Source organism: Mustela putorius, unplaced genomic scaffold (genome assembly GCF_011764305.1).
Source record: "Mustela putorius furo isolate JIRA1106 unplaced genomic scaffold, ASM1176430v1.1 tig00003988_pilon_pilon_pilon, whole genome shotgun sequence".
NCBI classification, from domain to species: Eukaryota; Metazoa; Chordata; class Mammalia; order Carnivora; family Mustelidae; genus Mustela; species Mustela putorius.
This window is the reverse complement of record NW_025422127.1, coordinates 16,992,280-17,019,361: the sequence shown is the minus strand read 5'-3', so window position 1 is coordinate 17,019,361 and position 27,082 is coordinate 16,992,280. Positions and strand designations below refer to the sequence as shown.

At 52.2% G+C, this 27,082-nt stretch overlaps 1 protein-coding gene across 3 annotated transcripts; it reads right to left on the bottom strand.

Annotated features, from left to right (window-relative positions):
* Positions 1-2,053: 2,053 nt before the first annotated feature.
* On the bottom strand, positions 2,054-24,534 carry IL17RA (interleukin 17 receptor A). 3 transcript variants are annotated; one of them, XM_004773751.3, is made up of 13 exons: positions 24,236-24,533; positions 14,922-14,946; positions 14,064-14,210; positions 13,025-13,137; positions 11,603-11,729; positions 10,024-10,071; positions 9,761-9,924; positions 9,047-9,130; positions 8,578-8,662; positions 7,845-7,856; positions 7,486-7,587; positions 5,282-5,323; positions 2,054-4,660 (listed from the first exon to the last, which is right to left on the bottom strand). In XM_004773751.3, the coding sequence occupies exons 1-13, from the start codon at positions 24,377-24,379 to the stop codon at positions 3,159-3,161; spliced, it is 2,595 nt and encodes an 864-aa protein (XP_004773808.1). In that variant the 5' UTR covers positions 24,380-24,533; the 3' UTR covers positions 2,054-3,158. The 3 variants fall into 3 exon arrangements, with proteins under 3 accessions (XP_004773808.1, XP_044927779.1, XP_044927780.1); XM_045071844.1 differs by lacking the exon at positions 7,845-7,856 and having other exon boundaries at positions 24,236-24,534; XM_045071845.1 differs by lacking the exons at positions 14,922-14,946; positions 24,236-24,533 and adding an exon at positions 14,731-14,898.
* Positions 24,535-27,082: the final 2,548 nt, after the last annotated feature.

Genomic DNA, 27,082 nt, shown 5'->3' with positions numbered 1-27,082 from the left:
CAGCTGGTGTCTCCTGGCCCTGAACTGGCGGGTCTTTTCTGGAAGCGCTGGAGCAGAAGCGGGCCTGGCACTGCCCTTATTTATTTGGGAAGGGAGGACATCAACCACAGAGCCTAAAGGATTAAAACTTCCCATTGCATTGTAAGTACATCTTCCTCTCCTTTATGCCTTATTTAATCTTTAAAGACAAGCAAAAGCAAAGTAAAATCCATCACACGTTGGCATTCAGAAATTCCAGCTCAAACTGCTGAACCCCTCTGAGGTCCTTCCTAAGCAGAAAAGAGAAACCAGGGTAGAAGCAAAGTTGGAAAGCATGTCTACATCACCATCTAATCAGTGCCCGACCCTCCACCACCTCAACTAGGATCAAAGATGGCAGGCAGGTGGTCACACAAACCCACCCAGGAACCAGAAGCTGGACGCCAGGCCCAGGTGGTCGCTCCACTGTAGGTTTGGGTTACATGTTGACCCAAACATGTAAGTGGATCCTTCCACCTCCTTGGGCTACTTCTGCTCTACTCTACTTAGGAGAGGGTCTTTTTTTTCCTTAAGATTTTATTTATTTATTTGACAGAGACCACAAGCAGGCAGAGAGGCAGGCAGAGAGAGAGGAGGAAGCAGGCTCCCCAGTGAACAGAGGACTCCCCCCGCCCCCCAGATGCAGAGCTTGATCCCAGGACCCTGAGATCATGACCTGAGCCGAAGGCAGTGGCTTAACCCACTGAGCCATCCAGGTACTCTTGAGTGGTAGGAAAACCCCAGCTTGTGGGACATGTGTTCTTAGAATGGTGTTTCTGGGTGAAGCAGGATTTTATTAGCCATATTTCAGAAGAATACGAAAAGCAAGGCAAGGCTTTATTTACACACACTCTTCATGGTCTTGGCATTGGGCTGACAGCAGACACCACAGGCTGACAGAACTTCCGGAATGTGTGGTGAGCAAAGGCCAGTGTGAGCCTGGGGGCTCCAGGGAAAGGGAGGGAACGTGGGAGGAACCAGGGCATGACGTTCAAGGAAGGGTCCAGAAGCCCTGGGGAACTTCACGATTCCATTTGTACTGGTTATGTCCACAACAGGCAAATCCATAGAGGGATGGGGAGTTGAGGAGGGTGGGTGGTGAGGATGAAGGGGTGCTGGATTTCTTTCTGGGGATAAGAAAAATGTTCTGAAATTGATGATGCCGATGGTTGCTGAGTGGATGACATGGATGTGCACCGTATCTCTATAAAGTTGTTAGGAAAACAAGCAGCCGCCCTAGAGAGGGACGCAGTGAACAGTGCTAACGGAGGACACGTGGCCTCCAAGGCCAGCAGAGCTGGACGTCAAGGCTTGTGGGGAATGCAATGCAAATGACAAGTATGCTTCTGGGCACCAAGGCCACACTGGTTGGGGCACACCGGTGGCGTGTCCAGTCCACCATACTGTTCCATACTCTGGACATGGAGTAAGCACTTTGTGGAAGCTGGGGCGACACCATCAAAAGCTTGGTAGGCATGTGGCCCCAGCGAGGCCCACGGGCAGCTTACTGGAGGGAAGACAGAGCCTGAGAGGCCAGCAGCTGGGAGAATGTGGCTCCCAATCTTGCTCAGTCTGGAAGGGCTCAGAACAGAACACTGAACATGGGGCAGATTGCAAGTACACAAGTAGCTCATGGTTCTGGGGGCTGGCGAGTCCCAGACCAAGGAGCTGGCGGACTGGATCCTGGATATGTGGTGGGAGCTTGCTGCCCGGGTCACAGGACACTATCTCACTGCGCCCTCATGGGTGTATGGAGCTCTCTGGGGCTCCCTTCTCCCGACCTAATCACCTGTCCCTCTGCTACTGTCACACTGAGGTATTTTGGGGGACACAGACACCCTGTGTGCAGCCCTGCTTCCCCTGGTCCTTCGTGGCCGTTGGGCTGTGTACAGGCTGTACGCAGTCTGGGCCTCTGACCTGCCATCCCCCAGGTTGTGCCGGGAAATCGCACAACTTTAAGGACCGGACAGCTGGGAAATTGTCCTATGGTAACATGTGACTCCACGGAACAAAGTGGGGTTCTCACCAGAGTAGACACATTTATTCCTTCTTTTATTGATTATCTCCCTTGTGTGCACATGTCTGTGTCACACACACACACACACACCCTGGGATGGTTTCCCATCACTCCGTCCCTGAAGCTTGCTTGGAGCTCCAGCTGAGGGCGAGGGTACAGGCGAGGAGCTCACCCGAGTGCAGGGGCACACGGCCTCCCGGGCTGGGACCCAGACAGACAGAAGCCCTCAGCTCCTCCCAAGAAGGCACCTGAAGAACAGCTTCTTTACTCACTAAACTTTAGCATCTCTCCTCGAATACTGCCTTTGAGCCTCAGACTTTTAAGTACAGAGAGGCCCATTTCCCTCCCCCTCAGAGAGGCCTGCTCCCCTGCGCCCACCCTGCCGGAGCCTCCATATCTCATACCCAGGCTTGGGTGCCCAGCTCTGGGACCTCTCGAGCTTGGGGGGTGCTGCTGCCCAGGGGCTTTCGGGTATTTTTGGTCCTCAGGTCCTTCCTCTGCAGGGCAGCAGGTAACCCTATCAAAGGAATGCCAGGCCACTGGGCTGATGTCCCAACCCCCCTAGCCTGGCCCACAAGCCCCTCTCCAGCCTGGGCTCCGGCTGTCCTGTCCTCCCACTCTAGCCCCCCTGGTTCCAGCCCCACCCCAGGCGCTGCCCACTCCAGCCATAGTCTCTGGGCCCAGCTGCTCCTTCTGTGTGCTTTTATAGCTGTAGGCAGACCTCTACCAAGCCTTTCCAACACACAGGACCATCCTGTTTGCTAATCTGTCACTCTCACCCCTTAGTGACCAGGGCCACTACCTTGTAAGATTTACCTTTACATCTCACACGCTTGGCAACAAGAGGTGCAAAATAAATGTTGCATGACTGAAAATGGCACGACGGTGGCTCAATGACACTGTATCGCTGGCTCAGAGCAGGGATGGGCTGTGGATTCTTGCTGGGACAGAACATGACCAGAAGGTCAGAGGAAGAAAATTCAGGGGCAGACCTAGGGCTCGAGAGGGCCACATCTAAAGGCAAACACTTCATACAGGAATCTATACATATATACAGACACTCGCATGAACCCTCGTGGACACACACACTCCCTTCTCTCAACACCCTGCGCGGGGGGAGGCCCTAGGGCTCCTCCGGCTCCACACTGTCCCAGCCAGAGCTCTTCTGAAGCTCTTGGAAGAAGAGCCTTCTCTGGAGGCTTCTCAGGTTCTCTAGGTCCTCGGGAGAGAGCTGCTTGGCCAATGTCCCCAGGTCCTGCTCTTCCTCCTCTTCCTCCATCTCCATGAGTCCTTCCGGGGGCTGTGGGGAGCTCCTGGAGATATAACCCTGGTCAGACTGCACCGACTGCCGTTGCTCCTCCTCGGAGGGTGTGCAGAGGTCTCTGAGAGCCACCGGGGCTCTGTCCCAGCCCTCCAGGGCCTGGCAGTTCAGACTCTGCTGGAAGAGGGAGAACATCAAGCCTTCGAGCTGCTCCCTGATGTCTTCCGGGAGGCAGCTGGGCGATGCCATCGGGGTATTGCAGAGAGGCGGGGCCTCTGAGTCTACGGGGAGGCAGAGGACGCTGTTCCGCTGTGGGCCGTAGCCCTCCAACAGTGGGCAGGCCTCGTCTGCCTCCCCGACAGCCAACCGGCCTGCTGTGTTACTCTCGGTGGCCAGAGGAACGGGTTCCACGGCCTGAGCCGGAGGGATCTCCTCCACTGGGAGCACCGCGGTGTGGAGAGCCTGGGTTGCCAGTTCTCCTTGGGGCAGGAGTTGAGGGTCCAGCCTCGACAGTCCTCTTCCTTCCTCACTGATGAGCAGCTCTCCCACCAGGGCACCCTCGGAGGCGGGTTCCTGTATCAGGGGTTTCTGCTTGATGATCCCTCTTCCTGGCGGCAGTAGGGGCTCCTTGAACACCTCTTCGTCCAGCGACGGGAGGTCCTGGTCATCCGCTGAGCAAAGGTTCTCATGCTCAAACCAGTCTGGGCACTGGACCTGCCACTGCCGGAACCGCTCCACTGCCTCCTTGAGCTGCCAGCCGCTCGGGTTCTGCAGATAGTTCTCCCCTGTGAGCTCCCCGACACGGTGCATCCGGCCAGGTTCAAACATCTCCAGGTCCTGGATCCGGAAGTACACTTCCTCAAATCTGTCCATGAGTGGGTACCTGGAAGTGATGTTGAAGAGGTCGGGGATGTCACTCTCACTGCTGATGTCACGGAAGTAGCAGATGATGTAGGTGCCGAAGCAGGCTGGCTTCTTGAAGTCTGGTAGGATCATGTTCATGGCCGCGGTGAAGAGGTCCCCCGCTGGCTTCCAGCGGTCACACCGGAGTTGCACGGCCGGCTCCTCCCAGCCGAGGATGGCCTGCCACTTGGCCCGGGTGCCTCGGGAGCACAGGATGATGATCTTGGAGTTGGTCTCTACCATCTCCTGCTTCTGGCGGCCCACCCAGGTCATGACCCCCACCTCTGAGATGACCTGCTCCTCTAGCAGGTCAAGGGCCACTTCTGTGCCACAGACAGTGAGCAGGAACTGGGCGAACTTCAGGACCACATCCACATAGAGGGGATGGTCAGCGGAGTAGATAATCCAGACCTTCCTGGGCTTCAGGGGTGGTGGGGTCAGGCTGGTCTCTGGCAGGACATCTGAGGGAAACAAGGAAAGCCAGGCCCCTGGGTTTGGTTGTGCACCTGCACCGACCCTCAAGCCGCAGGCCCAGGGCAGCGGTCCCCACTGGTCAGCCTGGGGGCAACTGGACCAGCAGACACGGGCTCCCCATTCTCAGTGATGCAGCCAACGCCTTGCAATAAGGCCCGTTCTGGCTGCCTGGAAAGAATCAGTGCGGTGCCTTCTGGGAGAGTGAATTTCTTTCTCAAGATTCCCATCTGGCCTTGAGCCTACACTTTAATTATTGTAATTAAAAAGAAGAAAAGGCACAAAGATCTGCCTACAGAACACTGTTATAGTATTCTATATATTCTATAATCTGTTACAGGCAGGACCTATAACTCTCTTCATCAAAGATGGTACCCTACTCTTCCTTCCCTTGCCCAAGTGATTTCAAAAATGTATCCCAGCCTGGCCATTTGTGGTCCCCTTTGTGTGGGGGTCCTAGAAGGTGGGTCCTCCATGCTGAAGACTTCTGAAGGAAGTCAGGAGTTAAACTGCAGAAGGCAACCCACCCCTGTGTCTCAAGAGAACCCTCGAGCATGCCTTTGACAACAACACTCACCAAACCCAACCCACCCACACCAGGAAACACTGACCTGTGCATTTGCTGTCATTACCATATTTTTCACGATGAGACCCTGAAAGAAAAAAAAATACGCTGGAGCGGCTCTTTTGGAGGAGCAACAGGGATCAGTTCCCGGGGGCCGTCTGATGGAGCGCTGGTCCAGCCCTGACCCAGGGCAGACAACTAGCGAGGGCGTTCAGAAACAACAGTTGGTAGGTGCTTTGGGGCCTTTGCAGGACCCCGTGCTGTGAGGAGCTGCTCAGGTGTGACTCCCAGGTTTGCCATCAACAGCTGGGAGATGTGGGAAAGTTACTGAGGGCTCTGGAACTCAGTTTCTTCCTCTGTAAAGGGCGTCTGTGTGGTGGAGATGAAAAGAGATTGTATCTGTGAAATGTCTGGCACATTGTACATAGTCAGCTGGGGTCAGGAATATTCTGTAGCACTGACCTAGCCAGGACCCCCGGCATGGTGACTAGGGGATCCCCCGCATGGTCCCTCGTTCTAGCAATGGTTCCTCTCCTCCCCACAGTCTGGCCAGCCCTGAGGAAACACCCCAGTGCAGGGAAAGCCTCTCTCCCAGAATTGTCCTTGTAAGAGGCTTACGACACATCTCCAGAAGCAGCCCCCACCAGGCCCGTTTACAACACTTCCTCCGGGTATTTCTGAAGTGAGGAAAGGAAACGACATTCTGAAGCAACGGTTCCCCCAGAGACGCAAAGAAGGAACCGTGGTGCGGGAGTCAGTTCCTTGGTGATGTGGCAGGATGCCCAGAACCCACGGGTGGCCAAGGAAGACTTTTCGAACCTGAATTTCAATTCCCACCTCTTGGGCCTCTTCCCAGAACTACCAAAGGCAGTCAAACAAGTGTCCTTTCCTTCATCCCATGGTATAGGGGACTCTTCAACAGAAGGTCAGAGTGCAACTACAGAAATGAAGAAAAAGCCTCCCTGGCATCTATGGGGGGCTTTACAGTTTAGGAAGCACTCATGCCAGGGGGCGGAGGTGTGGGTGGGGTTGGGGGATGGGGAGGGGCTGGCTCAGTCAGGTAAGCGTCCAACTCTTGGTTTCGGCTCAGCTCATGAGATGGGGTCCCATGGGGGCTCGGGGGTCAGTGGAGAGTCTGCTTGAGATGCCTTCTCTTTCTCCCACCATCCCCCAAATCAATCAATCAATCAATCTTTAAAGCACTCACAGAGATGTTAACTTATTTGACCCTGCTAATGGTCCTGTGGAGAAGGGCCCTCGCGGTGGGTCTTCCAGAGCCCATCACACAACAATTAATAATGACTGATACTTAACCTTGATGAACCTTGTAAGTTCTTGTAAGTGTGGGAACGGCTCTCAGGCCAGTGAAGGAAGGGTGCGGGGCCATGGAGGGGCAGGGGAAGGCCCAGCCCTTCACCAGAAGGCCCCAGGTGCTTTCTGCTCAGAACTTGGCCAGACAGGGATCCAGGGAGAGGGAGTTGCTATCTCCCAGCACCCACTGGCCAGGACCTTCCACGCTGGGCCATCCAATCCACACCCCAACCTTGAGAAGGAGGGGTTATTATCCCATTTTCCAGAAGGCAAAACTAGATCTAGGGTTTATTCAGTAAGCTGTAGGGAGGCAGAGCTGGGGGCCACATCCATGTGTTCTTGGCCCATCCAGAGCCTTCTCTGTCACATTATGCTATCTCTTGCTGTTCTCCCTGACAGATGTACGCATCTGGGGGGTGCAGGATGGGCTCGTTCAGGTTCTCCCACCTGCCTGGCTGATCATGTCTGAGGCAGGGAAACTCTACCCTTACTCTTCCAATCCAGTTCGTTTTAAAAATATTAATTTTGGTAACAATAAACGAAATTATGGCTAACATCTGTCGAGCAAATAGTGCCAGGCTCTAGTCTAAGAAGTCATATACATTATTTCATGTAATCCTTCCATTCGTTTTATGATGTGGGTATCTTTTTAATTTCTATTTTATAAAAGAGGAACCCAAGGCTCAGGGACTGAAGTAATCGGCCTGGGGCGTAAGTGGTGGGGCTGGGATCCGAGCTCATGTCAGCCTTCTGCAGGCTAAGCTCCTGACAGTTAAGCTTGCTGTGGCCCAAGAGACACAATGTCGGTACTTCAGTTGAGATGGAAGGGCTGGGACTACAGGGTGCCCCCCCAGTATGGCCTCTCAGAGACTGGAGTGGGAGAGGAGGGCCTAGGGAGACAGAGGGGAACAGAGGGGCAAATGCTGTGACGATACTTACCGGGCAGCCTCCAGGTCATGCAGATGATCAGCAGGATGACGGAACCCACCAGCAGGATGGAGATGCCTGTGATGAACCCGTACACCCACAGGGGTATGTAGTCTGTGGGAAGCAGAACGACATGAGTGACACGGCAGAGAAGGTCTGCCCCGCTGGCCCTGAGCTCTCCCAGCCCCGCTGCCCAGCCGCTGGGCAGTCCTTTCCGGCCTGTGCCATGACATGCTGACGACCTCCACCCCCGGGCTGGCCTCCTTCTCTGCGTAGTTCCAGATGAGACTCAGTGAGGGACTTGTCATGTGGCCCCTGACGAAGGGCCTCAGGGACTTCCTGCAGTGGATGGGAAGGACAGCTGGCCTTACCTGCAATCGGGACTGCAATGGGAACAAAGGGAAAACAGTATTCATTATTAGCAGTAATCACAGAATCCACCGCTGATGTCCACCAGGGGCCTCTGGTGACCTCGGCCCTACCCTGGGTGTTCCAGAGACCTGTTCTGCTTAATGACAATGTCTACAGGACACATGTGAGCTGCTGGCCTGCTAAGAGGTGCCCCAACTCCCACCTGGGGGCCAGATCCTCATTCCAGCCGATGGAATGGCTGTGGCTCTCTGCCCCCATTCGGGGCTAGGCTTCTGAGTGGGGGTGGGCCACGGTGCCAGAAGAGGGGATGCGCAGCTCTGCCACTTCCCTGCTGAGTGCTCTTGGACAAGTTACTGAACATCTCTGTGCCTCTGCTTCCTCATCTACGTACTACAGGAGGCACGCTCTACTTCATGGCCCGAGGAGTTGTGGTAAAGCACTTTGTGGTCCATACCAGAACTCTCGGACACGAACGATCCCCAGTTCTTCAGTCACAGAAGTTGAGGATCAGAAAAGTTAAGTGTCTTGCCCATGGCTGCACAGCTAATGAGAGGCAGTCAGGAGGCCAACCCAGCAGTGTCTCTACAGCTCTGCATTGCAAGCCTGAATAACTCCAAGTAAAATTAAAGTCCACCCCCACCCTTAGCACCAGGTCAGGGCTCAGCTCAAGGTGCTGACCTTCCTTCACTTTCAATCCCCCAAAATGCCCCAGAGCAGCCATACACCTCCTACCTGGAGCATCTGGAATTTCTGGGCAGGGAAGGGTTACGGAGTGTCTGAGACAGTCGTTGAGACAGCTACTGAAGAAGGGCTGGATCTGGGGGAGCAGAGAAAGTGGGGAAGAGCGGGCCGCTGAGATGCTGGGTGGGGGGCTCAGGCCTTCCACGAAGGCTTCCTTGCCAACAGAGGCTGCTGCGGGGAGCAGAACTGGCCGGCCACTCCAGGATCCCCACGGGCCTGAGAGGCAGATCGTCCATTGGCTACTGGGTGCCAAGAAGCCTTGCCCGGGGAGGCGGGGAGTATGGGGCTAGGGAAGGCAGACAGGATGCCTCTCTAGGCAGTGATCCCCACGGGGTCGGGGAGCCAGGTCCCTAGAGAGAGCAGGAGTCCTTGAGCTGCCTTCCTTCCCTACTCAGCCCCTCTAGGTAGAGTGCCCTCCTGTGCATGTGCTCCCACACCTGTCCGCACCACACACACCCACCTGCACTCGGTGGCGGCAGCACCAAGTCCGGTCTGACAGGGTGAGCGTGACGTTGGCCCGCTGGTGGAACTCCTCGAGTGTGGGCTGCAGGGAGAGGAGAGGGGGCATCAGGCTGGACTGGCACGAGCTTGCCGCAGCGCTAACGCAGCTGCTGAGAACGTGGCCATCGCTGTCCAGTGGGTCCTGGAGGAATGCCGTGCGGAGAACGGCTCTCCAGGTTTCCGTTCCGGGAGAAACTCCATTTCCCTATGGCAACCGGCTCATTGACACAGGAACACATCTAGTGACCAGTGTTTCTCTCTTTGCTTGGGCTGCTGGGGATCATGAGGACAAGCCTGTGCTCACAGCCGACTGCCTGACACACATTTTCCATAGAAACTCCACCCTCGCTTCATCTCGTTTCCTCATCTTTATTTCCCTTTTGTTTCGATACCCACGTTTTAAAACTCTTCAGGTCCTTTTCAGAACAGGTGGAATAAAAGGCAAGGAGAACCAGAGGGCCTGAGGAAGGAGGAACTGAGAGGATGGGGGAGGCGAGCAGGGCAGAGATCAACTACACAATGGAGCCCAAGGAAAGAGCCACCACAGACCTGACTCTACCCTGACCACATGTCAGAAGGAAAGATAAGAGCCAAGTGGTGCAGACCTGGGATCAACCACAGTACTGGGAGGCTTGACGCCGTGGCATTCACGCTCAGGACGGTGACGCCTTACCGTGGACACCATGAGGCCATGATGGAAGCAGCTCTGGTTCTCCGTGTGTGGAAAGCTGGTCAGCAGGATCTGGTAAGGGGTAGACTCGTTCCACAGGGTGAAGCTCAGCCGCAGCTGCTGGGCCTCTAGGGTCTCTGCCGTGATGTTGGGGTCCCACAGGCTGCCTGCCCAGGGCAGACACGGGTTGGGAGTGAGGGGGGTGTGTGCGCGCGCGCGTATGCACTTGGGGAAGCTCTCCTAGCAATGCCGCTGCCCGCCATTACCTGAGCTCACACATGGTGTGGTCATCCTCATCCTGGGGTCCTCGCAGCCTGCCAACCCGGAGAGAAGGGGAACCACTAAGCTTCAGCCTTAGAAAGTTGGCTTTTCTAGACTCCTGACACCAGGGATAACCACCTCTTTCCTTCTGGGGAGTCTGTTCAAAGACAGCCCCGTCAAAGCAAGCTCCAGGAGTGAACTGCTGCCACGTGCCAGGGGCTCCACAGAACTGGGGGCTGACCTGGTTGTATCATTCCCTCCTCTCTCAGAGAACCTTCCAGACTCAGCTGTATTCCTCAGCTTGCTCTGAGAGTCTCCGCCCACTCCAGTTCCTCCCCCACCCACTCCGCCCGCCCCAAGCTTTTGTTGAAGTCGCCTCTGACTCTTGACAGGGGCAGAAGTACTTTGTTCCTTCACAGCAGTGTTTCTCGAACTTTCCTGTGCATCACCCTGGGTAGTGTCTGATGCAGTTGGTCTGGGGAGTGTCCCTGAAAATCTGCATTTCTGACAGGCTCCCAGGTGATTCAATGATGCCACTGACTTACGGACTGCCTTGAGGACCACAGCTCCAAAGACCTCTTCCTGACTTCCCTTCCATAATGGCCTTGACTGTATCATTTTCACTTTGGTTTAAGAAGACATGTGACAGGTATGAACTGCTGTGATAGGGACTAGGTCAGTCTATTATAGGAACAAGGGAGGGCCTTGGGAGATTCACTCTTCTGACAAGCACTTACGAACACCCGACCTGTGCCGGGCACTGGTTTAGGCACTAGAGATACAGTGCTGAGTAAGGGAGAGCCCCTGCCCTCTGGAGAGCACGTTCCAGTAGAAGAGACCAAATAAAAAACAGCATAATGTAACATCACGAAAATATCAATGTGTCAGGGAGCGATGGTTAACATGAAGAGAAATAAAAGCAGGGTAAGCAGACTGTGTGTGTGTGTGTGTGTTTGTGTGTGTGTGGCACTCCAGGAATTTAAGAAGGCATTTCCTGCACTGCCTACACACAAGGCAATGGTGGGCTCAAGAGCGTGCACGGATGGGTCTAAGCCCCAGACCCTGTCCTCGGGGGGGCTGGGGCTCCATGTGTACTTGGCTTTGAACAATGAGCAATGTAGGCTATGGCTGAGATGCTGGCAGGAAAGGGACCTAGAAGGTGCACAGACATCAAATGACGTTTTAGAAGGTAAGCCCAGCGGTCTTCCTAGGCACAACAGGTCTGAGGGGGAAGAGGAGATGATGTCACACACGGGACAGCGATAGATAAATGTGGGTAAAAAGTGAAGAACCAGGCAGGGCAGGTGGGGAATGAAAAAGACAAAAGTGCAGAGCAAGGTGATGAGAGCTGGGACAAGGCTCGAAGCAGGGGTCAAAGCTCTTCCGAGTGGCTTGTCTTCCTGATGCATCCTGGGCAAGGAGCTCCCCAAGCACAGTGTCTGCTCATTCTGTAGGTACCTTGTGCTGACAATGGCAGCCATGGCCCAGCTGAGCAGGAAGGCTGCTATCTGAGCCACCTGCCGATTTCTTCTCCAAGAGGAAGAGCCAAGTGATGAAAGGAATGGCTTGGAAGGGCGCTCTTACCAGGCACGGGGAAGTTCCTGGACTGGTGGTTTGGGTCCCCATCAGGGATAGGTTTGGGCAGGTTGTGAACGGTCACCTCATACTCCTGGCCAGGTTCTACCACAAAGTGGCTGAAGGTAAAATGCCACTGAAGAGAGGGAGGAAGGCAAGGTTGGACGGGTCACACACAGACACACACCTCTCCCCCAGCAGTGTGTGCCCAGAGAACTCCACCTCCACCTGCCCCCTGAAAGGTCCGTGAAATGGGAAGAGAACAACCACCACGGCAAGATCCAAAATCAGAGGGAGACGCGTCTCTGCTCTTTGCTTCCTCTGGTCTTCGGTGCCTACTTAAAAAACCTAGATTTGGGCTCATCAGTAGACAGTAGTGTCATATGCCAGAAAATCTGGGGAAAGCTAACACAGTCCTCCTCCCTCATCAGCCCACAGACTCCAGAATGGGGGGGTGAGGGAGCTAAGCCAGAGGACTCGGGGCTAGCACACAAGCAGCAGCTAAAAACCATTTGTTAAGTGACTCTTCCTCCTTAAATGGGAGAGCCTGGATTTCTTGAGAATATTCTGGAATACAAAAGTGCAGAGGGAGGGCTATAGACCCCCACTCAGCCTGTGCCTGAAGGTGCCTTCATTGCAGAGATAAGAGAAGGTGTGAGGATATTTTCTGGACGGTGCAGATAACACATACCGATTTAAACTCACATCCTAATTAGTCTGGGTGTGGACGGAGGGTGTGTGGTCCTGCTTCTAAATCCATCTAGGCACCTGGGCTTCAGCAACCAGCCAGCAGTCAAGTTTGGGGGTTCTCATTAAAAAAAGGGGAAGGGAACTGTTCTTGGCTGCTTGGGTTTGCAGAAGATCCGCAAAAAGGCCCTTTGGTAGATTTTGACTGGCAGTGTTCAGACAGGAGCTTGCCCCGGAATCACCTGGAAGGCTGGTTCAGCACCAAAGGCTGGGCCCTGACTCAGTGTTTCAGATTCTAGAAGTCGGGGGTGGGGCCGAGCATTTCTAACTGGTTCACAGGGCGTGCTGATACTGCCTGTCCTGGGACCACATTCTGTGAACTGATACTTTAAACCCGCCAAATATGAATCAACCTTTTACCATCGGGCAGCGAACAGCAAAATACATGGAGAGTTCTGCAGAACTCCCTCGCTTGTGCCCCCAGCCACAGCAGTTCCCAGATCTGGGCAGAGCTGCTCTTTGCTGGAGGCAGCCCACCGCCCCCCCCCAACCCGTAAACCTCGGTTACACAGGAAGAGAACAGGAGTGGGGCTGTGCAAGGCCTTCTCCTCAACTTTATGCTGAACAACTAGGGAACTCTGGGAGCAAAAGCAGGGGTGGGCGTGTCTGGGATGTTTCAAAAACCACATTCTGTCCCTCGCTATCATGAGAGGAACACAGTCCACTCTGGGGCCAGCTGCTTACCCGCTGGTGATGATGCTGCAGTCTGGACAGAAACTCAAACTTGATGCACAAGCGTTCATTGGTGTTCAGCTGCAGGACAGATAGCTCAGCACCCTCCAGGAAGAGAATGCTTGCTGCAGGTTGGGGAAGAGACAAACACAGGCCGGTCAACAGAGACAAACCGCTGGGTGTGGCACTTCCCTGCCTGTTATGCTAACTCACTCTTAAAGAAAATCTGTTCGCTGTACCCAACCCTCCACTTCCTGTTCCCTCCAGCTCACTCCTGGGCTGGGGGGAGCTGACAGCCTTGCAGGCGTTACTTCCCAGCCAGGCAAGGACACTTGAAACTTGATGCTGGGCCAGAGGTAAAGGCTGTACAGATTTGTGGCTAGGGTGTTGGCAATGTGGCCTGGATCTCCCAACCTGGCTGTCCCCACCCTTGGAGAAGCTGGGGTAGGCACCAGGGGCTATAAGGAGGATGAGCTCCCCAGGGCCCCGGTCACAAATGTGGGGCTGGCTCTTGTTAACCCCAATCTTCCTGATTCTGTCTATAGCTCTCTATCCCTGAAGAGATTTTGGTGGGGGAAGTGTTGTTTTAAAAACATGCTAGCCCCTAGGGATGCTTGTCTGGCTTAGTAGGATCTCAGGGTTATAAGTTTGAGCCCCATGTTAGGTGTGGAGAGGACTTAAAAAAGAAAAAAAATTCCTGCCTCTAAATTAAAGGAAAAAGCACACTGGCCAATGTATTACCATTTGGTATCACAGTCAGAGAATGAACCACTTGACTTTTTTTTCCGGGGTGATAAGGATTTTAGGCCCAAGGAAGGATGGTGGGTTGAGAAGACAGCATCATGGGTTAATATCTAAAACACTAAAGAAGGACTCATTGACTGCATGAAATGATGGAGGCTTTCAGCATGAAATCTAGGCCCTCATGTCTGAGCACGGGTCCGGGACTCCATTCTGAATCTGGTGGGAGAGGCAGCAGGTCTGACGTACAGGCTCCCCTGGAGGAGGGTAGACCCTCCAGCACCGTCCCCCTCCCCCAACGCCCGCTCACCATCTGTCTGCAGGGTCCATCTGATGCGAGCCACAGGTAGGAGGTCTCCATGCTGGTTGTGGGCAAAGTCCAGGTGGACCTGGACATCTTTGGGGGATGAGGGAGTCAGATTTCGAGGGTGGATCCAGCTGTCATCCAGGCAGGTACCTGGAGCCGGAAAGTGCAGGAATCAGAGAACGCCACGCTCTGCGAGAACCTGAAGAAGCTGCTGGAGAAGGAGGCATGCAAGCAAGATCCCCCAGGAGTGGCTCCAGAGAGCTTGATCATGCACACACAGGGCCTGGGACCCTGGCCAGCTCTGCCACCCCGCCTCTCTCTTCTCCAGCTTGTCTGAGCCCCTGCAAAGCTCTGAAGTCTAAAGGACATTTTAGGACAGGAGACAAAGCATGAAACTTGGTTTTGCGATAAAGCAGTGAAATGGGGCATGGGAAGGATGGGGGTAGTAATAAAAGGTGATACATGTTTTATACCAGGGCTCATCCCTAATTAGCACAGATGCCTGAAGTATGTGTCTCCTGCTTGAATTGAAACATAAAACAGGATCAACCTCACAGGTGTCTCTCACATTCTAGTGACAAGATCTGGCAAATCAAGTCCTATGGAAGACACACCGGGGTGGCACCCCAGACAATGTGTTCAAAACCTAAGTGACAATCCCATGTCTTACTTCCTGACTTTCGCATCACGGCTATTCTCGATAGGAGGCGCAGGTGCACACAGCCTGGAATCTCAGGGATCCCTCCTGCCAAAGGCTGTCACCCTCACCCTGAGCCTAGGGGGAGGGGCAGTGCTCCTGTCAGACAGCTGCATGAGGTTAGCACTTAATATTAGCAGGATGAACCCAAACAGATGACTTACTATTCTTGACTGCGCAGTTTAGTCCCTGTGGAAGAAAGGAAGGAGGTAATTACAGTGGGGAAAGAATGGTCATGCATCAGTCAGGCTCCCCATGCTTCTCTAGGCTCATTCTTAAGACTAAGATGTCCACAGCATCACCCCTGCTTTTGGGAGCCACTCGTGGGGCAGGGAATCATCATCTCCTCACGCTTCTCCCATCCTGCCCACCCAGGGAGAAACAGGATGGCAAGTGGGTCCAGTGGATGACAGAATGGAAAGGGCATTTTCTGAGTAACTGTTAACAGCTGGGAACCTTCCCTTTTTAAGAGTCTCATGCTCTACCGACTGAGCTAGCCAGATGCTGGAACCTCCCCCTTTTAAAAGACACTGAGAGGGTTCTCTCGGGGCACCCCGCTGAAAACCCTCTAAATACCCTGGGGCCTCGCACCTCCCTTCTGAACCACAGTGCTGCGAGAGAAGGGAACGAAACCACCGCTCCTGCAACAGGGTCAACTGCGGAAAATTCACCACCTCCCTACGAGCCCTCTTAGGTGCCAGGCCCTGATCGGGGTGACCGAGACAGAGTATTTCTCAAATCCTCACATGAATTTAGGACTAAGTGTTACCCTCAGCCCTGTTTTATAGATCAGAAAAGCGAAGCACAAATGTGACCTCATAGCTGCCTCCCACTTTGGCAATATGTGTGAACTCTCTAACCCAGAGGAGCTCTGGAGAGCCAAATTTAGAAGCCCTAATTACAACCAGTAGGAAATGCAATCACTGACTTCAGTCTGGCCAGATGACTCTACTTCGGAAGATATGCACACACATCCTTGGAGCTGAGTCACATTACCACCACTTACCAGCTAAGTGACTTTAGGCCAGACACAAAATGTTGCCAGGCCTTGATTTCTTCAACTGTAAAATCAGAATGATCATAATACCACGTCCAGAGCATTGTTGAGAATTAAATGAGACACACATTAAGATCCTGGGGCAGGGAGTGGGCTGGTGGTGATGGCCGTGTGAGTGTGGGAGGGAGCCCTTCACTTTCCGCTTCTAATATCTGCATTACAAAAAGTTTCAAACAGCGGAAATGTATTTGTTTATTGATTACACAGTTAAATAAAATAATATAGCACCACGAACCGTTACACAGGCCGCTTACTATAAGAAAATCATGATGAAGAATTTTGTTGGCTGCAGGGTTCAGGGAACCATGTCACTGCCTGCTCAATGACACAATATTTGTCCAGTGTCTGGCACATAATGGCTGCTCTTTAATTACTGGCTGCCTTTCCTCAGAGCTTGGCATTTAGTAAGCACTCAGTAAATGGAAGCTTTTATTATAAGGGGTGACCTACACATATTCAGGTTTGGCAGTAGAGCAAGGGAGGAACCCAGGCTCGGCTATTTTGAATTACCCACACGCGCAAAATGGACCAATCAGTTGGGAGTAGAAAGACAGATGTTGAAGCAGATCAGGAATACAATTTTCAGGACAAGAGAGGGATTTGGTGTATGCATGTAAACCGGGTGTTGGGGTCAGCAACTGCCTGTCTCTCTCAAAAGGGAGTAGAGAGACAGGGTAAAGATGGGAGAAGATGGCCACCAGGGTTTACTCACAGAGCGGATACAGGGATGAAAACCTTGCACATGCTCCGGGACTGATTCTAAGCATGACATTTCACCCAGACCCTACCCTCTGGGACACCAGCTCATGAGCCCTTGGGGTCCTGTTCAGCTCTGGGCGCTGAATTCTCCCTCACCCAGGGCCATCAAAACTCTGCGAGGCACTCCTCACACATTCAACAGAATCTACCAGCTGCTTCTGCTCACTCTAGGGTCACTCTGTTTCCAAGGCGGCAAGGAGATTAACCTCCACGCACATGCTCATTTCTCCTCCCACTAGAAACTTCTAGGACTAGGGCACAGAGGACAAGACACTGCTGTCCACCAGGAAATATCACGTAAAGGATAAAGAGAATGAGTTACGTAGCTATCTTTTGACCTGGAGTGATGCTTAAGATGTGTTGATGAGTAAGAAACATAAGTGAAGGACTATTTAGCATATGATCCAATTTTCTGTGGAAATAAGTGATGAGAAAACCCTTCCCATATATGATACATATGATGAATATCATTGTATGAACATGTAAAGATATGTGGACAGATATATAGCAGGTCATTAACACATGGGTTACTGGGAGTAAAGGGATGGAAGCAGAACAGATGAAGAGAGGGAAGATGAGGGGAAAGAGATTTAAACAGAAAAGAAAATTATGCGTATCAGTGAAATACAGAATAACACATTCCATTAGAGGTCATGGCATGTTGACCATAGACATATGTTATCTTCTGCCTCTCCCCAAACCACAGGAAAGTTCTAGGAAAGAGAACATTTTTAGGAATTTTCATGGACAAAGAGAAAACATAGTGGACAAAAGATGTGGACAAATTAAAAAAAAAATTTTTTAGATTTTATTTATCTATTTGAGAGAGAGCATAAGCAGTGGGTGTGGTGGGCAGAGGGAGAAGCAGGTTCCCCACTGAGCAAGGAGCCCAATCCCAGCACCCTGCAATCATGACCTGAGCTGAAGGTAGCCAGTTAACCGACTGAACCACCCAGGCATCCCGAGAACAAATTTTTAAAGGCCAAGTGGAAGGAGGCATAGACAAATGGCTCAGGTCAAGTGGAGGAACTTGGATCTGAGTGGTACAGAAGGGAAAAAGGACAAGAGAGAAGCCAACAGAACCTTTTAAAGCATCAGGTCTTTTAAAGGTATCATGTGTCTGGGAAGGTAGTATAAACAAAGGAACCGAAGGGGGTCTGGTTCAGTGAAGTTCTGCACAGGGAACGTTGGGAACCATTACCTTTTTCCTTGCTCTGATCTCAGAACACTGGCAGGCAAGCCCTGGAAAAGACCTCCTGATTCCAACATTTGAGAGTCCACTGATGATGGACAGGATATGTTCTTTATTAGCCCGACTCCCTGAAGTCCAGCGGTCAATAACCCCTACCTACACAGAGTATTTAATCAGCTTTTAAGGACCTCATTCTTCTTCTTCTTCTTTTTAAAAAAGATTTTATTTATTTATTTATTTGACAGACACAGCAAGAGAGGGAACACAATCAGGGGGAGTGGGAGAAGGAGAAGCAGACTTCCCCCTGAACAGGGAGCCTGATGCGGGGCTTGATCCCAGGACCCTGGGATCAAGAGCTGAGCCAAAGGCAGATGCTTAACAAATGGGCCACCCAGGCACACCTAGGACCTCATTCTTTAAAAAAAAATTTTTTCATTAAGTTTTTCATTTTAATTTCAGTATAGTGAACATATAGTGATATATTAGTTTCAGGTATCATGAGTCAACACTCCATACATTACTCAGTGCTCATCATGATTAGGACCTTGTTCTTAAAATACTCTCAGATGGGGCAACTGGGTGGCTCAGTTCATTAACCATCTACCTTGGGTTTGGGTCATGATCCCATGATCAAGCCCCACATGGGGCTCCTTGCTCAGTGGGGAGCCTGCTTCTCCCTATGCCTGCCACTCCCCCTGCCTGTGCTCTCACTCTTTCTCTGTCAAATAAACAAATAAAATCTTTATAAAAAAATCTTTTCAGGGGCACCTGGGTGGTTCAGTGGGTTAAAGCCTCTGCCTTTGGCTCAGGTCATGATCCCAGGGTCCTGGGATCGAGCCCTGCATTGGGTTCCCTGCTCAGCGGGCAGCCTGCTTCCCCCTCTCTCTCTCTGCCTGCCTCTCTGTCTACTTCTCTGCCTACTTGTGATCTCTCTCTGTCAAATAAACAAATAAAATCTTAAAAAAAAAATCTTCTCAGACAGCCAAAGAGTATGAGATACTTAAGAAGGGTTTCCTGTATGAAAAATAGATCAAAACATATACATTTTAAAAAATAATGCTGGGAACAGAATAAAATTAAAACAAACAAAATTATGATAGTTTCAAAGAGATAAGAGGCGACACTGACAAGGACAGGATACTTGTCAGGATACTTCCCTTTCCAAGGCAGGGTCCTTGGAAATGAACTTTGGAAATAAAAAAACCCATAGAAAGGGTTGGGCTTTAATTCAGGAAATTTCTCTGAAAGTAGAATAAACACAAACAGAAATAGGAGAGAAAATAAATGACTATTTAGAGAATGAATTCAGGAAATCAAGGTATGATTAACTGGATTTCCAGAGGAAGAATATACAGAAAACAGAGGGGAAGAAATTAAAAAGCAAAGAAACACTCCAGACTGAAGGATACATACTTCTAAATTAAAAAGTTTCACTGAATGGCCTGGAGAAAAGGCCCAGATCAAGGTCCAACATGATGAAACTTCTGGAATACCAGGCATAAAAAGATCTAAATAATCCCAGAGGGAGAAAAAGTAGGTACCACACACAGAGAGTCAGCAAGGCCCCGGCCTCCTCAGCATCTGCACTGTTTGCTAGAAGGCAACAGAACAAGGCCTTCAAAATTCTGAGGAAAAATTATCTTTCACCTGTGATTTTAATGCCCAGCCAAATTAATAAAAAGTGTGAGGGTATATATGTGTATATACTTCCCTCACACCCTTATACCTTTTCTTAGGAAACTGTAGGAGGATATGTTCCAGGAGAATGAGGGAGGGAGGCCCTGGGAAGACACATAGAGGATCCAAGACAGGACAGCGAGTATGACAGTTACACCACAGGCCTCGCCAGGGATCTATTGAGGCTGGACCTAGAGAAGCCGGGATTCCGGGAGGGAGTTCTCTGGGGGGAGAGGGAATGGAATCAATGGAATTATCTGATGTTTGGAGAAAACAACATCTGACAAATCTGACAGAAAAAAAACCTGACTAGTTACATGGAAGATTACGGAAGAATTAAGGCACTTATCATCTTGGAAAGGGAAAAGGAATTACACCAGAAAAGGAATGTAATCTAAGTACACCTATGGGCCTCAGCAGTGAAGGTTACCTACTTGTTACAAATACAGATAATGGATTTCACTAAAATTGTGTTATAACTACAATGGGGACATTGGGAGAAGCCATGGAAGGAGAAATGTAAGAAATTAAAATTTTTAGCTACTATGAGTCAATAGGTAACATCTAACACTGACAAGTCAAGAATAACAATATAAGTACATTTAGAAATGTGGAGGCAAATGCCAGGAAGGAAAAAAAAAACCCTAAAATAAATGGAAGGTGATCATCTTTGGGAACGTTTTAGGGAGCAGTGAGGGCTGGAACAGAGGTCTGTTGGTTTGGGTTTTATTTTATTTTATTTTTTTAAAGATTTTATTTATTTATTTGAGAGAGAGCATGCAGGTGCACATAAGGGGTATGGCAGAGGGAGAGGGACAAGCAGACTCCGTGCTAAGTGCAGAGCCCTAAGTGGGGCCGATCTCAGGATGATGAGATCAAGGCCTGAGCCAAAATCAAGAGTCTGAGGCTCAACTGACGGAGCCATCCAGGCGTATCCCACCCCCATTATCCTATTTTTACTGATGAAAAAACTGAGACACAGAGAGGTCTGTTAAGTGGCCCAGGGTCCCACAGAGCTGACCCTCAAACCCATGCAGTTTTGCTCCAGAATCCATGCTCTAAATCACAGCTATAACATCTACATGAAAAAAAAGGAAAAAAAAAAAAAAGAAAAAAAAAGGGACACTTGCAACAGGTAGGCCAATAGTCTCTCTCCACAGTGGTGAGGATTAAAAGGAAGGAATTTCTTTTCACTGTGTCACACTCTGTACATTCAAAGAACAAGACCAAGTGCCTGGTCAAGAAAAGTGGGCTCTGAAGTCACAGACGGCTTGGCTTCTCAGCCCAGCACTCCCTAGCGGGGCGACCTTCGGCCAATCACCCAGCCTCTCTAGGAGGGGGCAGTGGTGCGGCCTGGTGGGCCGTTGTGAGTGTGAAGGGAAGCTGCACAGGTGAAGCCCCAGTACAGTGCCTGGCCCGGAGCTACGGGTCCATGGAATGCCCTAGAGCCTTCCAAAGCTACAACACATGTAGTTTGGTGCCTTCACTCACCTCCACGGTATTTGCTCTCCCCAGAACCCTGTGAGGTGAGCTGCTTTTATCCGTGAGAACACTGGCTCCTTACCGTGGAGTGACTGACTCAGAGCTACAAAGCGGAGCCCAGATCTTTGAACCCCGTGTGGTGTCTCCCCTGCCCAGCCCTGCTGGGTCCTTCCAGCGGTTCTGTGCTGTCACAGTCTCTAGAAGGAAGGCCTGCCTGGTGCGGTCAGGGTGCAAAGTGGGGCATGATGGCCTGGGAACTGGTAACTGGGCTGGCAGCCAGGACTGCTGGAACGCCTCCACCAAGTACGAGTGTCCCCAGAACACAGCCTTTTACACCATAAGAGTGGCATGGCAACCGGAAGGGAAGGCTTAAATCAAACATTCTGCCACAAGTCAAAACCACAAAGTGCTCAGGAAAGAAAAAAGAATTTGTAAGATAACACATATCCTGCCTATAAAACAGTATGTTAACACTCATACCGACCAAATCCAAGTCACTGTCTTCCCTTGAGCTTCTCTGGGCTAGCTGTTTTGGGGGACCTGAGGGAAAGCCCGGGCCATGGGAAGGGCCAACCCGAGACTGCTCAGGAAATTGCAATTACTTATGGTCACTCCAATATCGATTTCTGTGGGGAACCCAAGAGTCATCTGGGTTTTGAGCTATTAAATCCAGGAAGCCAGAAACAGTGCTATGCCTGGTCTCAGGTAATCACTCCTTTTCATTCATCCATTCATTCACTCATTCCTTTGACTCTCATTCCACAAATACTTATCAAGCCCCACACCCTGTGTGTGCGGCACCAGGCCAGGAACAGAATAGGTGTACAGAAGGCTCCTCTCTGCCTTGGGAGACAGTCACTGAGCACTCAATGCAACTGGGCTTTGGACAGGCATTTATATTCTGGAAAGTGGTTCGGATAAACTTTGTGATGGCTCACCCAGCCCTTTCTTGTGGAAGGGAGGACACCCAGCCACAGGCCACTTGAGCTGCTCAAGCTTGCAGGGATTCTAGGTGGTGAAGTCAGGATGCAAATGCAGTGCTCTGAGGAGGCAGAGAAATCTGAAAGGTGCTTGTTTCTTTCTTTTAAAGGGACTAGTCCAGGGGCGCCTGGGTGGCTCAGTTGATTGTGCCACTGGCTTCGGCTCAGGTCATGATCCTGGAGTCCAGCATTGGACTCCCAGCTCTGCAGGGAGTCTGCTTCTCTCTCTGACTTTCTCCCCTCTCATCTCTCTCACTCTCTCAAATAAATGAATGAAATCTTAAAAAAAAAAAAAAGGGACTAGTCCATGAAGATAAGGGGGCTGTGAGCCAGGTGGGAATGTAAAGGCAAGGTGGGGGAGGGGGAAAAACGTGGGAGATCTAAGACAACTCTGGCTGATAAGTATCTCTCTCCAGCCCTGCCCCTGCTCCTAACTTTCAGAAGTGCTTCCCACTGAGCAATTAAAGTCAAACAAACAGCCTAGCCCCCACACCATGGCACCATGGAGTCCCTACCTGCCTTTCTAGCTGCTTCTTTCACTTTCCTGCCACACACACCCTCCACTGCAGCCACCCACTTTATCCTGTTCATCCAACGGCCTTGGCTCAACCCCTTTCTGCTGCCTGGACTGCTCCACAACCTCTGGTTCTGAATTTCCCCCACTGCAGGGCTGCCCAAGTGCCTTATCTGCGATGAAGAACATCCCAGCTTGAAATAAGTTTTCTTCTTGGAATTCTGCCCACTCTCTGGTTGCACAAAGAGCACTTGCTACAGGCTGCCCTGTACCATACTTAGCATCTTCAAGCCTCTTCCCCTCCTAGATGATTTAAGTTCCAGGACATTAGGGTCTCAGGGGTGTTTCTTGATAGTTTCAGTTCAGAGCAACAGTAGGACCTTGTATTTTGCAGGCAGCTGGCAAATGGCCATTAAAAAATGAACACCCAATTCTCTAGGTAGAATAGTTCTATACCAACTTCTGTAGGAAGGATCTGCTGAGCATATGTCCTGTTTCGCCTAAAAGTGGGAGTCTCAAGACCATTTCCCAACATCTTTCATATTAAAAAAAAAAAAAAATCCTGCTAGTCATTCATCTCCACCCTCTTTTGGCAAATCCTCCACAAAATTAGATAAGGAGAAGTATCTCCTTGGTTGTTTCACATCCTCTGACTCAGATACTGGGTCAGAAGTGGTGGTGGGGGCGCCTGGGTGGCTCAGTTGGTTAAGCCTCTGCCTTCAGCTCAGGTCATGATCTCAGTGTCCTGGGATCAAGTCCCACATTGGGCTCTCTGCTCAGTGGGGAGCCTGCTTCACCTCCTCTCTCTGTCTGCCTGTCTACTTGTGATCTCTCTCACTGTCAAATAAATAAATAAAATCTTAAAAAAAAAAAAAAAAAGTGGTGGTGGGGGTGGGCTGAGGAAACCAGAGAGCAAGTGGAGGAGAGAGGGCAGCTTTGGGGGGAGAAGTTGTGGAGTTGGGCACGGTGATTTGCTGTTTGTTTTTTTGCCCTGAAGATGGTCCTCCACAAAAGGCCACTTCCCAACAGGTGGGTGTGTCACTTCCTGGGGGCACAGCCCGGGTACTACTTGACAGATACAAACTGGACCCGAGTGGTGGTGGGAGCTGGATAGATGGTGTCTTCATCCTTTGCCTAATCCTCAGGGCTTCGCCCCTCTGGAAAGGTGTCGCCCGGAGTTAGCCGTATGCCCTCCGCACAAGTGTCCCGGTCTCACCGTTCCGGGCCCTTAGCCCGCACCGGCCGTCCGGATTCGCGCGCAGAGCTCTAGGACCGCGGGGTCTCTCCCGGGGAGTAGGGCCGAGATCCGAGGCGGCCCCAGACTTCCGGACAGCGGCCCCCTAATCCGAATGCCGGAGCTGGCCGGACTCCTTTGAGGGGAAGCTCTCGAGGTCCGGATGGGTGTCCGGGGCTCGGGCCGTGGCCCGCCCCTGCACCACGGGGATTCGCAGGGTGCACAGCGAGGAGGCCGCCCCAGGCCAGTCCTGGCTCCCCCGAAGGGCCCTCCCCACCTCCCTTTCTAACCCACTCTGCCCGCCTCTCCGGCCGGGCCCTACACCTCCCTCTCCTTCCCCGAACCGTGGGGGCCCCGGCGGCGGCCCTCCCGCCTCCTGCCCAGGACGCTGGGTCGGGTCTTTTCCCCGAAAACTCCCTCTGCTCTCCCGTCCTCCCCGCAGCTCCCACCGCTCCAAGAGTTCCCGGGAGCGTGGCCGCTCTTCGTGGCCGACCCTCGGACCCTCTGAGAACCCCCGCGCATTTCCCCGCCTGGGGCACTTCACCCGCCCCCGCAGCATCCTCAGGGCGCGTCGGGGTCTCACCGCCTGAGAGCAGACTGGCGCCGGGTAGTCCAAGAGTCGCGGGGAGGCGCGAGCCAGGGACAGCCCGCTCAGGAGCAGGGGCACTAGTAGCCGCCCCAGCGGGGGCCCCGGGAGGACGGGTGGCCCGCGGCGCGGAGTCCCCATGGTCCCGCGCTGTCGCAGGGCCCTGGCGGCCCGCGGTTGGGGCTCTGCGGGGCACGGGCCCTGGCCTTCCCCTTCCTCGGAGAAGCTCAGAACTGGCTCTTCTTCGCCTGCTTCCGGCTTCCAGGCGCGCCGGGGCCGGGCAGCCGAGGGGCAGGGCTTGGGCCGGGGACCGGCGCCGCGCTGGGCCCTCCTCCGGCGGTGCGCGCAGGTGCTCGCTCCTCCCCTCGCTCCTCCGCCCCGCCTCCGCGTCCGCGCCCGGGTTTCCCGCCGCGCGGGCCGCTGTAGTCGCCTAGCCGTAGGCCCTCGGCCCGCTCGCAAGTTTCGTCCCCTCTCTTACCCGGGAGCCCCGTCGCCCAACTTCAGTTGCTTCCTGCTTTGCCCTCGCCCCTGATCAGCCCACTTCGGTCTTCTCGGTCCCAGCACGTCAGGCCCCAGCTCGAGACTCCAGGGCTGTCCGTGGCCGCCGTCTCTGTCTCTGTCCCCACCCCTGGCCGCGGCGTGGTCCGGCTCTGCGGTCTCCCGCTTTCCTTCCTGCCAGCGACTGCCGGCTCCGACGCATTATCCGGTTGGGTCCCGGGAGAGGAACGGGGAGCAGTCGTTTCCCACACAGTTGGCGCCCACGCTGCGAGACTGAATTCCCGGGGGGCAGGCACCCGGTGTGGGACCAGTCTGCGCGCCCACAGCGCCCCAGGCCGCCCCATTTCCCGAGACGTACACCGCGTCCGCGGGAAGACGGCGCCGTGGCCCCAGCTCCTGGTCTCCGGTCCCGACCGCCGACGATCCTCTGGAGCGAGCGCTGACTGCTTGCTCTCGCGTCCGGACGCCCCGAGGGCGCTCATCCCAGGTCGGGCGCGCGTCTCCGCTCTCCCGGCCTACTGCAGGCCCCAGCCCTGGCTCAAGGGCTTTGAGGTTTCCCCCAGCCGCTCTTGCCGCTTTTGCCTCGGCAGACTGCTTCGTATCCCCTGTCCCCGTTTCCCTACAGCCTCTGTCGCCCGCATTTCAAGTCTAATCTCCTCGCCTGCTCTGACACCCGCGGAGTCTAGGCGCGCTTGGCTTTTCCCTGTGTTTCGCGCTCACCCGGACTGGATGGAGCCGCCAGGTCTGGAGCGGTGGATTTTCTGTCTCCCCTTCCCGCTGCCCGAGGCCCCCTGGCGACCCTTTGCTAGACCCCGCCACCTGACAGGCCCAGGCTCCATAAGGCCTCAGGCGTCGTGGTCTCTGAACACCTTTATTTATTTCTAGAATTCTGGAAAACTCTGCATCCGCTCACCCATTTTTAGGACGACACCTACAACTTTTCATCCTGAACTGAAACAGATGTAGAGGACATAAATGTTATCAGAATTTGACATTTGTAGTGGGCCACGTCTGAGATGGCTCCCATGATCCCTTGAGATACATCCTTTTGTTTCTCCCCTTGAGTGTGGGCTGACCCCAGCAATAGAACAGGAATAGAGTAAGACGTGATAGGATGTCACTTACAGGGGTAGGCTGCAAAAAGACCGTGGCTTCTGCTGTCCAACCTCTTTCTGGGCGGCTGTGAGCTGCGCTGAGGAGAGGCCCAGAGTCAAGGAACTGAGAAAGGCCTCAACACTCAGTAAGAAATCGAGGTGCTCATTTCAAAATTACAAGTATTAGAACATAATTGATCAAAATAATGCAAACATGATGCAAGTTTTGATAAGTAATCATTAAACATAGTAACAAACTGTTACTTGAAATTCACTTCTTATGAAACCAATGTTTTTTTTCCCTCCTGTATCTGTGGACTAGTACTGCTTATTCATCGAATGGGACTGCGTTCAGCATTTTAATTACACGTAAGCCGTGAAAACTTTGTTTACATAAATAATTATACTAGTTTTGTCATAACCATGTTACTTAATTCTTTGGACCCCTTCTGAGTTACATGCCAAAAATCACATAGCCTTCTGTCACCACATATTTTCAATGGTTTGGCAGCTAACAACTTGACTGGGTCTTCCTTTGGCTTTGGTAATGCAATATTTGGAATCCTCCTGACCTGAAAACAAAATGTCACTAGAACCCCATTACATACCAGTGTTTGGGGGAGGTTCTTTTAATTTAGTGCTTAGGAGGTTTTTACACTCTTAGGGCGGGGGAGAGGTCTTCTTTTAGAAGTGGGAGAAGGGCAAATGTGAAAAAGAGGTGAGAAAGGAAAAGATGCCTCCCATACAGGACCCCTTGACATCTGGTATCTTCCTAGGCAGGTAAGTTCTTGGGAGAGGACACAGAGCTGTCGAGGTTCCAGAAATCCATTTCCTTCAAGCTGGGGTCATCAAATCTTTTCTGTAAAAGGCCAGACAATGGATATTTTAGACTTTGCCATATGGCCTCTGTCCAGCTGTTTCACTCTGACGTAGGAGCACAAAAGCTGCTGTAGGCAATATATAAACTAAGGGTCACTGGTTCCAGTAAAATATTATTTATGGACACTTATATTTGAATTCCATGTAATTTTTACATGTCCCCAAATATTACTCCTTTTTTGATATTCTCCTTCCCCATTATTTAAAAATGTAAAATTCATCTCAGTCCCTGGGGTGGTAAAAAGCAAGCCAGATTTGGGCTGCAGGCTCTAGTTTGCTAACCACTGCCCCAAAGCTTCCATAGAGGCATGCCCTTCGAAATGTGTATATATAGCCTAGTTTGAACTTGCCACCATGGTTTTCAACACTGGCT